We start from the raw sequence: 15,255 nt of genomic DNA, 5'->3' as shown, positions 1-15,255 counted from the left end.
TTTCGTTATGTAAAAGTTCACTTTTAAAGATAAGTTTCCAGTTAATTCCATAACTCTCACTGTAATAAAATATAACCACTTTACAGGGATGTTTTATTGTGAGATAAGTATTAGGGATATTTATTTCTCATTCAAATACTCCCTTTTCAAGGTAATTTGTTATTTTCAAGCATACTAAAATAAGAATGAAGATAAGTTAACTGCTTTTGTGAACAGAAAGTAAACAAAAGGGTAGAATTTAAAGAAAACAAGTTCAAGAGTTTGATCTGTGACAACACAAAAGCAATGAGTTCACATTCGTCCTCTGGCCTTTCAATATTTTGTAAGGTTTTGGAGTTGTGTTTGTTTGAAATTCAAATATTTTTTTTAACTGTATTGGTTGGTTTCTTACACGAACAGTGTTTTTGTGAAATAAACAAACTACCTAACACCTGAATATAATTTTTGTGGGTAAGCATTTTAAAGCTTTGTTTTAGTTTATTTGCAAATAAATCTTTAATACGTATCCTTATATAATGACTTGACATTATCATAACATTGTTTTGAGAACCTGCTGATGTTATATTATTTTCTTTGTTATTAGTCACAAAGCAACAAAATGGGTCCATCACGGGTATCGAAACCCGATTTTTATTTTTTTAAGCCTTCAGACTTACCACTGAGCCACTAAGGCACGAATATTGTGGAGACAGATTTTAAGAGGAAATTAATAAACCTTTTGGAACTATGAAAACTTAATCATAAAACAGTTGAATCATAAAACATTGGAATGCTGCAAATAGTTGTATTCTAAATTGAAAAACAAAACTATGAATGCCACCATACTAAATATTCTATATAATTTTTAGAAAAGTATTCGCACACAACATGCAGCTAAAAAACCTCCTACAAGACAAACTGCTCTTTCCTCGAAACAATGACAGTTACTGATCCATATGTTATTTTTATTTATCATACAGAGTGATATAAAAATTCCATGTTTAAAATAATTATATATTAAAAACTACTTGTTCTACAGAAATACAACAGCTCCAGAGGCACGATGAGAATCACAAAGTCTGGACATGGTACACGTCATTTTACGTCATATTATACAGAATAAATAGATCTGTTTTTCTTCTTGCAAACTCACGTTTAAGAACATTACCTCCCAACAAGACGAGGAAACCCTTCATACGTATTTTCTCATGAACAGACTTCTAACAAACACTTTAACTAAAAACAGGATAGCGACCGGTTCATTCAAGAAGAAATGGTTAGCGAAAGTCCAAGATATCGAACCAGCAGACTGTTAGTTGTGGGATTTCCTTAACGTGTATGTTCCCTAGGCACCAACAGGCTGTAGGCAGTGGGGTTTCCTCAAAGGCATGTCTCCCAAGCACCAGCATATTGTTGGCTGTGAAGTTTACTCAAAGGGAATGTCTTCCAGCCACCAGCAGGCTGTTGGCTGTGAAGTTTCCTCAAAGGAATGTCTCCCAAGCACCAGCATATTGTTGGCTGTGAAGTTTACTCAAAGGGAATGTCTTCCAGCCACCAGCAGGCTGTTGGTTGTAAAGTTTACTCAAAGGGAAGGTTCCAAGAGACCATCATATTGGTGGCTGTGAATATCCTTCGAAGGAAATGTCTCCTGGGAACCAGAAGACTGTTAGCTGTGGGGCTTTTTTCAAAGAGAATGTTTCCCGGGCGCCAGCAGACTGTTGATTGTGTTTTTTTTTTCAAATGGAATATCTCCTGGGCGCCAGCAGACTGTTGGTTGTGTTTTTTTTTCAAATGGAATATCTCCTGGGCGCCAGCAGGCTGTTGGTTGTGTTTTTTTTTCAAATGGAATGTCTCCCACCCACCAGCATAATGTTGCCTGTGAGTTTTCTAAAAACGAATGTCTCCCTGGCACTAGCAGACTATTGGTTGTGAGGTTTCTTCAAGAAGATTGTCTTCCAAGCACCTGCAAATTGTTGGCAGTGGGATTTTCTCCCAGAATAGCCTGCAAAATTATCTGAAAACGGTCATTAGGAATGAGGTTGCTAGAATTAATGATGTTTGCACTTGTAGTAGTTTCATTTAGGGTCATGCTTGACGTGCTGATTGAAAAATACAGAAAGCTTATTGAACATCTTCTATGGCCGTCTTTATACACCTTCTAGCCTATGTGGACTCCTAGCAACATGAAAGGTGAAATTCTACATGTATGCAGTACAAGAAATTCATTAATACAGTGCAAAACATTTAAACGCTGGGAATTTGTGCAAGGTACAAGATGGAGTTGAAATGGTATCTTACACGCCTCTGATTTTAAATCTGAAGTGGTATAATCAAAATAAATTGCATGTAGATTTGTGTTTAACAATCAAACAAACAAACAAACCTATACTTCTGTTTTAATAAGTGTTAATATCCAGATATCATCAATACATAATATACTCATTTTTAACACAGTGGTGAAATTCTCCTTAGATATGTACAGGTTTGGCTTTGATAAAGTATAGAATATCAGATTTCATGCACTATTCGAACTGAACTACCAGTATATACAAAAATGAACGGAACTCTGTACAATCTCTATACTGTGACTCGTGCTTTGGTTTTATTCACATCTATTCTCTATGTGCTGCGCTCTTGGTTATTGACCTGTTTCTTGCTTTATATTTTACAGACAGGGTTATTATAAAATTATTTAGCCTATTCTAACGTCCATACCCCCAAAAATAACCATCATAAAAGTATGATATTTGGCAGAATAAGTAATGAGACGATGATAAAGACGATTACTGTGCCAAAAATAGTGATCACTGAGAGAGTTGACCAAGAAATCTGTATACTAGGACCTATATAGAACTAGTATCAGACATGCCACAATCTATTCTGCCTTTAGAAATGACTCCTGAATTATTAATAAGAACTCTGGAAGATAGTAAAGAAGCAATGTATAATAATATGTCATCAACACTAAATATGCATTATTCAATGACGACAAGACTTTTCGTGCAATAGCAGGGCCTGCTGGAATACGACAGACATAGTATTAGTTGAGACGTTATTTATACTAGCATTACTAAAGTAATGGTAATAGCACTGGTGCTGCATTAAGATTATATTGACGTGGAAGCAGGGAATGAAGACGATCACAAGGCTTACCGGAAGTTCATAAAAATTGGCTTGGTGCTGATGTAACTCGTAATGATACTCACAATACTCACTGAAGTGTTGTGGTGGAAGTTAGACAAACGACGATTGTTACGCTGCCAGACACACCAGACTCCTACAATCAACAACCTGGAAGATCATGAGTAAGGCACTGAGCATGTATCGCTACAGGTTACAGATCACCTTTCAACTGCTGCTAAGCACACCAGACTCCTACAATCAACAACCTGGAAGGTCGTGGGTAAGGCACTGAGCCTGTATCGCTACAGGTTATAGATCACCTTTCAACTGCTGCTAAGCACACCAGACTCCTACAATCAACAACCTGGAAGATCGTGAGTAAGGCACTGAGCCTGTATCGCTACAAGCAGCAGTTGAAAGGTGATCTGTAACCGGAGGTGCACATGAGCTTTTAGACTTTGAACTATGATTTAGCGATTCCTAGGAATGATAAGACTTACTTTTCTCTCTATGGCCAGGTCAACACTTGCGTATGTACAATCTGAAGAAAAGCAATCCACATGGCTTTAAGGGATTTAGAAACAAGCGGATCAAACAATTTTCACGCACATGGCAGCATGGTATCCATATTTCTCCCCTGATGATTTTTGGCTATATGATCACCTCAAGTTACTGATTTACGATGACGCATCAATTACCTTGACAGTTTATTTTACAATGCACTTTATTCTACCTTGACAGATCTGTTTGTTTGTTTGTTTGTAATTAAGCACAAAGCTACACAATGGGCTATCTGTGCTCTGCCCACCACGGGTATCGAAACCCGGATTCTAGCGTTGTAAGTCCGCAGACATACCGCTGTGCCACTGGGGGGCGACAGACCTGAAAGATATCATACAACTCCAAGTAACGTAGTAAATCAGACATTATCGTAAAGCTGTATCAAGTTCTCTTTCAGCCCCCCAGTGGCTCAGCGGTATGTCTGCGGACTTACAACGCTAGAATCCGGGTTTCGATACCCGTGGTGGGCAGAGCACAGATAGCCCTTTGTGTAGCTTTGTGCTTCATTAAAAACAAACAAACAAATAAGTTCTCTTTCAAATGCAAGCAATAGTGGACATGAGTGATGGTCACATTTAATACTGTTAACATGTCGGGAGTGCAAGTTTCGCGATGCACGCATTCTGGTGGTGTTTTTTTGGCACTGGAATCGATTTTGACATTGTCGCATTACATCATTTACCAAATTGTATAGCTTTACGTTGCTTACTTTCCGAACTATTGAATTAGAGTAGGCCAACATCCATAATAATAATGTATATAAATTAAGATCAATAGCTAAAATTTTTAAGTTATGAGAAAATCTGAAACGTCAGTGAGTTAAGTATGAATTTAATTCTAATACTAGTTACTCTGTGTGACAGTAATTAATTTCCAGTTTTGAAGAAGTATTATAGTTGGGCTTGGTTTGAATTTCCCCAAAGCTATATGAGGTCTATCAGCGCTAACTGTCCCTAAATTCGCAGTGATAGACTAGAGGGAAGACAACTAGTCATCACCACCCACCGCCAACTCTTGTGCTACTTTTTTGCCAACGAATAGTGTAATTGGCCGTCACAATATAATCCATGTTCAGTGACGGGGATTCGAACTCACGACTTGCAGCCTAAGTATTATAGACAAAGGCAAACTGTAATTTTGGTAAACTTTAGTTTTATAGCCCATAAAACATTTTTTCTACCTCTTGGGTACATAAAAGTGAAGTTGTTGATATTTCTAATTTTAGTATACACACTCTTTTGTTCTGACCAAAAATGGCGAAATACTATAACTAATTCAAACGTAGGTAAAACAAAGGCATTGGGGAATTGTTTTCATTTGACACACTTAGTTCTTATATTGATCAGAAATAAAAAAACTACATCATACATGATCAATACAATAACAGCCTTGAATATATATTTTTGCACTTCAAATATTTATTCCAAAGTTACACTTGTGTTCAGCAACCGGACCAGTTTTTGATCTGTGTATTAGGAACTGGTACCGTGATGTCTTCAAAGCGAATCTGCTATTAAAAGGCTAGATGAGCTGTTCTGGTACCATTTCAATACCTTGCATGTCTCATCTCCGTTAATTTAATTACTTATAATTACTAATTACTAATAATTACTAATTACTAATAAGCTAGTGCTTATTACTCGCATCAAATGTGAAATATTGATTTTTGGGGTGAAACACGCAGCAGTAATATACGTTGAGGAGCTTCAAAGCATAATTCAGTATTCAAATTCTTTATTTAGAACTTGCCCTTTTTGATACATTATTTGTTTTCGAAGGGGGGGTAGTATATATATATATATACTCCATAAGAAATTATGTATTGTTTTTATTCTTTTATACCAGTTGAAATTTCCTACATGGTTGACCCCTCTATTGATAGGTAAACAGTTAAAATTAATTTAATGCGGTTAGAGACATATAGAATATTTGAACAAGAAAAAGGTTTTGCTATTGGAAATCGAACAAAGACACAAACTTACACTGGCCAGTTGGTCAAATCTCCCAAAAAGTTCATTCAGCAACCGAACTAGTTCTTGGGCTGTGCATTGGGAAGCTAGGACAGTAAAACCCACGATGTCTGCAAACAAAATGCTGTTTGGGAAATAAAAAACAGAACTAATTACCATTAACAGTAATGATATACAGTATAAATATAAAAGGAACGTTATAAACGTTACAAATATGATTATGTACGAGTCAAGCATTATAACTTATTTTGAAACACCAAATACAAGTTAATTTAATACAAATATATGCAAAAATACTACAACTAATGAAAAATAAATGCAAGGAATCCGATTATATGAAACAGAGATCATGGAAAGTGTCTTCACTAAAAGAAAAAATATTATTGCAGGATTATGTTGTACAGCTTTCAATTTGTAACTGGTGCTATGAATTTAAATAAAAAGTCATGTTGGTATTCTAACTGATCCTAGAAATGCGCCATATTGAATAAATAGGTTAGGCTTATTCGTCATCCGTTAATACTACGTCTTACAAGCTTGTTCTTCTTTACAGAAAAAGGTGAGTGTCCTTGAATTGATATATTCATTATTTATCGAGTCAAACCAGTTTGTTTTGTTGTTACAGCAAAACTATATTTATTTTCCGTTAATTTCCCAAGAGAGTCACAAGCTTAGTGTTTAAGAATAAAAAAAAATCGATATAGGTATTATCAAAAATGTACACTAAACTGCCATATTATCATAAAGGAAATTGTGTACCAATGCACAACTTTAAACTCATAAATTTGTGCGGGCGATGTAGCAAATAATGAACTATAAATCTGATTCCAAACAACAAAATAAACAAGTATGTATATATTATTAGTTATATATAAAACTATATACCTCTTCATAACTGTAAAATCGTTACAATACTGGAGACTAAAGGATTTGTGATATTTTTGAAACATGTAAAATTATGATTGGTTTTCATGTGACGTCATACCATTGATTTTGTGTTTTGAATTTCGCGCAAAGATACACGAGGGCTATCTGCGCTAGCCGTCCTTAACTTAGCAGTGCCTTACTAGAGGTAAAGCAGCTAGTCATCACCACCCACCGCCAACTCTTGGGCTACTCTTTTACCACCGAATAGTGGGATTGACCGTCACATTATAACGCCACACGGCTGAAAGGGCGAGCATGTTTGGTGTGACGGGGATTCGAACCCGGGACCCTGAGATTGCGAGTCGAGCGCCTTAACCACCTGACCATGCCGCGCCAATACCATTGAGTGATTACTCTTTAGCTGCATTGTAATGGTTTTGATTTTTTGTTGTTGAAACGCCAAATTTCTGTGTTAAAGTATTGATAAAATAAGCCTCCGTATGTCTATTATTATCAAAGCTTCTTGAACCAGAAAGAGATGAAAATATTTTGCATATTTGGAATTTTTTATTTCTCAGTATTATATCCAGCAACTGCCGAATCAAAATATTAATTCTTTGAATACAAAACACTCATTCTAGCAGATTCATATCAATAACAATACGGAATTAAAGTCGTTACAAGTCCACAATGCACCAACTACTAAAGCTAACTATTGACTCATCTGATCTTTGATACAACTTCAGTAATATTTAACACGGTATTTACTATAGTTAATAATTTCTTATTACCCACACAAAAACAACTTTCAAAGATCACAGTCATTAACATTATTTTATACTGTAGACTAATATATGATTTTTATTCAAGACTTTGATAGGGGCGGAACATCTTTGAATTTGGGGAACACTTACTTGCTATGTTAACCAAGACTATTGAATGCAAAACTGAAACAGCGATTTTTCCCTAATCTCTATGCACAAGTCTTTATTCCAAATTCAAAGAGGCACTTTGCTACCAGGTCAGAATTGGGGGCATGTGCCCTCTTGACGCTCCATCGCTTACGACTCCTTTAACGAGTGTGAAAAAGTAAAATATCTGTTTAGGCGACACATATAATACCAGAAACTCTGTAATGGCCAATGTTAACTGCTACATGTATGTACGTGTAATATGTAAAGAGTGTGTTTGTCTCTTATTTTAATATCACTGTGAGGACAGACTGCAGAACAAATTTGAATTTTTAGGGGGGGGGCACGATTAAAAGCACCTTATTTGCTATGTTGAAATAGCAACTTTCCGTCAAAATTATACACCAGCTTTTATTCTCTATTCAAAAGGACATTTCGCTACTGGCTCAGAAGTTGAGGGCAAATGTCCCCAGTGCATCCTGGTTCGTGTTGATATTGTAAGAAAGTGTTCATTGTTTGATACATAGACATTAATCAGCAATCCCCATTACATAATAATAAATTACTGAATCATAGAACATAAGAAAGTTCTTAACTTATGAGGGACACTTTACTCTCGACTGCAGGGCAGAAAGAAGAACTTTCACTCACTTGAAACAAAACTTATAAAGAAAGAGAGATTTCAAGGATGAGAGGAATTATGTCTTCGGTCATGAAGTCTGTGAAAACGTAAATAATAATACAATCAAGTTAATTTACTTTCAAAGTATTTTCAATCATTGAATCGAGTAAATTGTAATTATTGCTCTACACTTCCTAAAGCTAATTACTGGAATTTTGGTGAGCGTAATCGCAGATCATACAAAGAAACATTAACATACATTTCTTACAGCAAGTAGGCTTTGCTTTAGAACATTATAATTTCTATAAATGATCTTTTTTTTTCCGTTGTGTATAATTGATTTTTGAATTTCACGCAAAGCTACACGAGCGCCATCGGAACTAGCCGATCCTAATTTAGAAGTCAGAGACTTGATGAAAGACAGTCAACATCATCCACTCCCACTCTTGGTCTACCCTTCTATCAACGAAAAGTGGGATTGACTATCACATTATAACGCCCCCACGGCTGAAAGAGCAAGCATGTTCGGTGAGGGGAGTCAACAAATTGGAGTCAACTGCAATAGTCATCAGATCATGTCCATGTGAGGTAACGTTTTGTACAAAGACGTTCTTCATTAAAGGAGGTTTATATAGATTTGAAACTTGCTAGTTTTTTTTATTAATCTTAGAATTACAAAAAAGTGATATACCAATTTATCTACTTTATTGTCTAAAACGTACTAGTTTCAGAACATGTAGTTAGAGGGAATTAAAGGAAATATAATTTCCGATTTATTGAGCAATGGCAAAGATACCCGGCATTGGGTGAGGGCCGCCTCTTCCAGTATTTTCAGCCGAAGCACAAGAACCGTTCTTCAGAAGTACTCGTGCTACGCGCGGTATTAAACGTCACTTTCGTTAGGCGTCGACTTTACGTGTTTGAAGTTCGAAGCATTCATTCGATTGGTTACCTGTTTAAAATCTGTCCTTGGGGAGTTCATCTGAGCTCAGCCATTTTTTCGCAACTGGTTGTGGCGTCAGAACACCAGATTAAAAGCCATTTTATAATTGTAAGCATTTTGGGCATTTCTATTTTACGTCATTTGAGAGAAAAATAGTTTTGAACAAATAAAAGAGTAGAGGGGTAAATATTTATTGAACTAATGTTTTATCTCACACATCTGAAACTTTCAAAGCTGATTTTATATAAATTTAAAGGACTTCAAAAATACATACACTTAATACAGTATTATTAGTGATTTCCCAAAGTTATTCATGGTTTACTTGTGGGTTAACCCAACAGTTTTTTTACCGTCAGTTCGTTTCATTTATTAATAATTGTTTTTGAATTTCGTGCAAAGCTCACGAGGGCTATCTGTGCTAGCCGTTCCTAATTTAGCAGTGTAAGACTAGAGGGAAGGCAGCTAGTCATCACCACCCACCGCCAACTCTTGGGCTACTCTTTTACCATCGAATAGTGGGATTGACCGTCACATTATAACGCCCCCACGGCTAAAAGGGCGAGCAAGTTTGGTGTGACGGGGATTCGAACCCGCGACCCACAGACTGCGAGTCGAGCGTCCTAACCACCTGGCCATGCCGGGCCATTTATTAATAACTACGTAAAGAAACATTTCGCTGAAATACGTTTTGTGTCTTCATAGCTACTTGAAGAGATTTTTGCTTCATCATATTCCTTTTAATCTATTAATTTCTCGTGGTTTTCATACATCTGTGCATGTGGTTTTACGTTTGAATTACTGATATATCTGTTTAAATATTTTCTTGAACTTTTTTTATAGACAATAACAATTAATTATGTATCATTTTAGGTTTTTTCTAAGGTGTTTACCTCAGGTACTGATTTATAAATGTCGGAACTTGCTTACTTATCAATATTATCAGATAGGGACTATACATATACGTCAAGCCAGAGACAGTTTTTCATAAGAAACCAATGCTGTCTTTTAGCTATGTTTACATTTCATTTCTCGTTTCATAAACTGTTTTCGTCCTGAGAGTCATCATCTACATTCAAGTTATCTTCAGAATTGTTTTCACTGAGAGCATCATTTTCGCTAATGATACCTTATTATTGTGACTCTCTTTATGAGCGATGTCATCCTTGGTGAATGTTCATCCATTTCACTCATACATTTGTCGGGAGTTAAATGTTAAACTCAGAGTAATTTTCCTCATGAAAGTTTACAGTGTGTATTATTAGTTTCGATAACTTGGTGAATTTTCTACCATATAGCAAACGCTTAGTGATTATCATACCCAAGTACATTAAGATACATAGAAACATCACACTGATGCTTGTTAGTAATGCAGTAGTAATTATGTGTTATATCCGAGAAACGATTTAGTTTTATAAATAACTCATTAGAATTAGCGTTGTCGAATAACTCTTGAGCATCCTACGAGTATATCACAAATTTTATAGGTGTGCAAAACAACACACATTTTTTTTGATCAGTCATTTGATGTTATTTTAAGCAAAATTAGTATTTTCCTAATACTTTGCTAAAATGTAGATCATCTTTATTTTCATTCTCTCAAACATTTTGTAATAAAAGACAAAAAAAAAGTTAAGTACAGACTGAAAGAAGATGATAAAAACCATTCCTTTGAAGTTATAGATATATTCTAGCAAGCTTGGTATTTTCAGTCCTCCCCGTGGTTATAGAGGACCCAGGCTTTGGTCCACTGCGCTGTTGTTCCTGGACATATTTATATTTTTCCTTTCTTTTAAGCACAAAGCAAAACAATGGTCTATCTGTGGTCTTCCCATCGCGGGTATCGAAACCAAATTTTTAATGTCATAAACCCACACACTTCCCGTTGAACTACTCGAGGGCTGTCCCTTTATCCATAATGATGGTCTCTTGGCGGGATTACTGGTGAAGAGCTTTATAGTCGATTTTCCTGAGGTAGATTAGAGGATTTATTACGTAGCAGTGGTTTTGTGGTAATCAACGTTGAGGTACCTTTGTTTACCATCAAACCACTTGCCTCATGTATAATAGTCAGGAAAGAAATTGTCACAAAATAACCCACTGGAGACAATCGGCCTCTTGCAAAAATAGTTCCCGGTTTGAAGTAAACTAACTTTGTGTAACTCTTAGTATTAAAACATTGAAACTGAAAAGCTAGTATTTGAGGCATCTTTAAAAAGAGTGTAAACGAATAATATATATATATATATATATGTATATATATATGACTGATGTCTATAAATGCAAAAAATGAAGAACAATCAACATATTAGCATTTTCTTAGCAACTAACATATGATCTGTATCATAAATGAATCAGAAAAGTAACAGAAGATTAAAAGATTAATAGGAGGGAAAAAGTAACTGAGATAAGCCAGGATGACGGATGAAACAAAGGAGCTACAGTTACAACGAACAAAATATAAAAGGAAGACGTGGATCAGGAGTGGCAACTGAAATACTGGTGCAGTGATTGCGGTTCGATTGGACAAAATGGATTGTAAATGAAGCAAACAAGGAAGATGCACACACACACGCGCGAGCACACACACACACATATATATATACCTTATATTAGATACGTGAAATCCGGTTAAGTATCGTGAAACACGGGTAGAACAAATGGACAATATTGGAAACAAATAGATTGCGTTGTAAGCAACTGACTTATGGTGATACCGGATATTGGATATGTAGGCATTCATAAAATAAATAGGTTGCGAAATTACTTGATAGAGGTTAGAATAATGTTATTGTCATGAGACTAAAAAAGATTAGGTGGATTGTAAATTGCAATTACTGATATTTGATGGAGTTAGAATCATATTGTTCTTGTGCAACAACCAAAAAGGCGACACAGAATGGAAGCATATCAGATCAGCTATACAATATTTTATTAAAAGACTTATGTTGTTGGGGAACGATCCATAAGTATTTTATACAGTGTATATTTTACACTATGTTTAATTGTTAACAATTACGGCTACATTGAGACCGAATAAAATGTTTACGAGTTCTGACAAAACCACGCTCATGTTGATTACATGTCTATGTAAAAAACAAACAAAAAAAAACAGAATAAAAGTTGTCTTTTCTTTGTGGTTTTCTAGTACTCAAACAGAAAACAACTGCGCTAAGTGAATTGAGACCGAATAAAATGTTTACGAGTTCTGACAAAATCGTGCTCATGTTGATTACGTCTATAAAAAAAAACAACAATAAAAATTGTCTTTGTTTCTATGTATCTTTCTAGTACTCAAACAGAAAACAATGACGCTAAATCAATTTATATGTGTGCGTATTAATGTTAGTTTTATTAAACAGGAATGACTCCCGAGATTTGTGACTAAATACACGATAGTAGCTACGTCAGAAAATCTTTTATGCTTTTCTTTTGGATGAATTCAGTCCAAATGATGTTAACATTTTTGCCTCTGTCAACCATAAGCACAAGATGTGTGCTCGTATGTGCTAACTTGCATCAGAATTCCGAGTACAGGGATTTCAACATTAAACTTTGTGCGTGGGTTTTGTGTATGTCACTGGCATACCATGGCTATGTTTGTTTGTTTTGAATTTCGCGCAAAGCTACACGAGGGCTATCTGCGCTAGCCGTCCCTAATTTAACAGTGTAAGACTGGAGGGATGGCAGCTAGTCATCACCACCCACCGCCAACTCTTGGGCTACTCTTTTACCAACGAATAGTGGGATTGACCGTCACATTATAACGCCCCCACGGCTGAAAGGGCGAGCATGTTTGGTGGGACGGGGATTCGAACTCGCGACCTGCAGATTGCGAGTCGAGCGCCCTAACCACCTGGTCATGCCTGGCCCCATGGCTATGTAACTGTTAGAGGATTGTTAAAGAGAGGCGTGTGTGAAATAGCATCTTACACTTTTAGCATCAGCAATACGCATGCTCTGAGTTATCTATTCCTTAATGGCATTGGAGTAGGGCTAGATGTACGGAGTTGAAAATCTTTTGATTTTAGTGAATGACGTAATGTGCAAACAGCTGGTAATGGACTACTTGTCGCTCCGTTCATTCCAATGAATGTGAGTAAACATTTATCTGAAAGACCAAATACCGTCTTGATTATACTGTTGAAAATTCCAACAAATCGTCTGCCAGAATTGACAAGTACCCAATCTTACATGTACTGATTTCCATGGCTCCAAATATGAAGGCCGAACTGTTGTTTGTAGCTCTCGTAGCTGTGGGTACGTTATAAATTTCACAGTCATTTCGATATTCAATTGAGAGCAACCGTATAAGTGATGGGTGCTAGTAATTGTTTGCCCTCCTACTAGTCAGCAATTCTAAATTGGAGACATCTGTATCTAAGCCTTATAGGGGGTTTCGGATCTCGCCGTTTAGCTCACGTGTGCATAAGGTGTTGTTGGCTGAAAATTCCCAATTGTTTTCCCCCCATCTTTTAGCGAAGTTGCAAAAAATAATCCAAGAAAACTAAAGTAGAGTGTGAATGTTGTTTTTTTTATCCACATGGGTAGTTTTAAAATTACATTATGATTAATGTGGTCTTGTAATGTTAATATACAATTAACACACTAAAAAAATCCAACAGTTATAATACACCATGTCCTAGGGTAATCAGTTATTAAAATACAGAGAACTCTGCTATAAAGCAGAAATAATAAATTATTTTTTTACAATTCAACGTGATAGAAGACTTGCTTTCTGAATTACATGTAATTAATAGTCCAACCAGACCAGCGTTATCTAGAGAGGGGTCCTGCAAGAAAACGAGGTCGCAAGGGGTTCACGAGATCATACAAAATATTGCGATAATGGATATTTTAGAGTATGTACAATAACATATTACCACTTTGTGTGTGTGTGTGTGTATGGGAGTGGGGAGGGAGCGTCACAGCCTAAAATATTTTCAAAAGGGGCTCAGCAAAAATCTTTGAGAACCTCTGAATTAGACGAGTCTCACAGATGCATGACCACAAGCTAAGTTTCCTAAATTTTGTGTTGTGTTATAACTGTCAATTTCATACTTGGCTTTTCAACTTTCAAAAGACATTTGTTCAAACTTTTAATTAAGTTTGGAGAATATAGCTTGACTTTACATGAACTTCAGTTTTATATCTCTGACTTATCCCAATTGAATACATTTTCTGATCGGCTTTTTGTGAAAGTATTTGTGTATTTATCAAGTAATATTCGCCATATAAACAGCAGAAAATATTTGATTTACACCTTCTGACTTTTAAAAAGGAACAGTAAAATAATACATTTTAATAACTTAACATCTATTGATCATGCAGACAGACAGACAGAGCTAGAACGCTTTACTAGGCCTAAGTATCTAAGTGTAAATATATAAAATGGCTTTGTCAACAAATTATTTCAGATAGGAGTATTACTTAGCAAGTTATCAACGTCCTATATAGATTTATTTTTCATAACACCTATCACAAATAATACAGATAGTTGTCTTCAATATACAGAAAAACGTTCAAACTCCTCATATCTGGATTTAGCTTGACGATAAACGTTAAATGCGCACGTCTTTTTTTTTGTGAATTGTTCACTTTATTTAAAACGTGGTGTTATCACTAACAGAAACTCGGTTAGTATGTGTCATCTCGTTTCGCTAACTCCGCCTATAGTACCGATATGAAATCCAGACCTTACTTACATCTTGCAAGACATATAAAAAACACAGACGTGCAGATACCAACTACACTCATCCCACTGTTTTCCTAATGGAACTGACTCATGCCATTTTACGAAGGTCTCGCTTCTCACCGCATCCAAGTATCACAGAGTGAAGGAATGACTCGCTGTATACAGTATACAAACGAACTATAGCATTATATGGCATAGCCTATTATCATAAGCTTTCTGGTTCTCTCAGTGATTCCACTTCTTATAAAGATACATTAGATGAATAAGTAAAGCGTATAGAATGAAGGTTTATTACCATTCTAACAGACGTGTGTCGCTTCCTGTTCATTTAAACTCTTGTCTACGTAATGTTAAAATGTATTGTGACATCACGGAAAGAATCTAGTTAGAACATTGAAAGCTTTTAGCGACGATTAGTGATGTTATTACTTTGCATATTTGGATATTAGGTACAACGTTTCATCTTCTTCAAAATAGAGCATTCAGATTTTTTTATCCTATTCTTTATGTTGTTTCTCTCCTTATCAGTTAGTAACAAGAGGAAAGATACTTACTTCTGACCAACCCCCCCCCCCATCTCCCATTAG

General features: G+C 35.8%; 1 protein-coding gene across 1 annotated transcript in view; it reads right to left on the bottom strand.

Annotated features, from left to right (window-relative positions):
* Nucleotides 1-15,255, bottom strand: part of LOC106459518 (Ca(2+)/calmodulin-responsive adenylate cyclase-like) — a 262,313-nt gene that overhangs the window by 87,131 nt on the left and 159,927 nt on the right. Inside the window, exon 5 of the mRNA XM_022386021.1 lies at nt 5,646-5,757. Coding sequence (XP_022241729.1) covers nt 5,646-5,757 — 112 coding nt within the window. The remainder of the gene's footprint in view (nt 1-5,645; nt 5,758-15,255) is intronic.

Source organism: Limulus polyphemus, unplaced genomic scaffold, assembly GCF_000517525.1.
Source record: "Limulus polyphemus unplaced genomic scaffold, Limulus_polyphemus-2.1.2 Scaffold621, whole genome shotgun sequence".
Lineage (NCBI taxonomy): Eukaryota > Metazoa > Arthropoda > Merostomata > Xiphosura > Limulidae > Limulus > Limulus polyphemus.
Note: the sequence above shows the minus strand (reverse complement) of the source record. Positions and strands in the feature narration are given on the sequence as shown.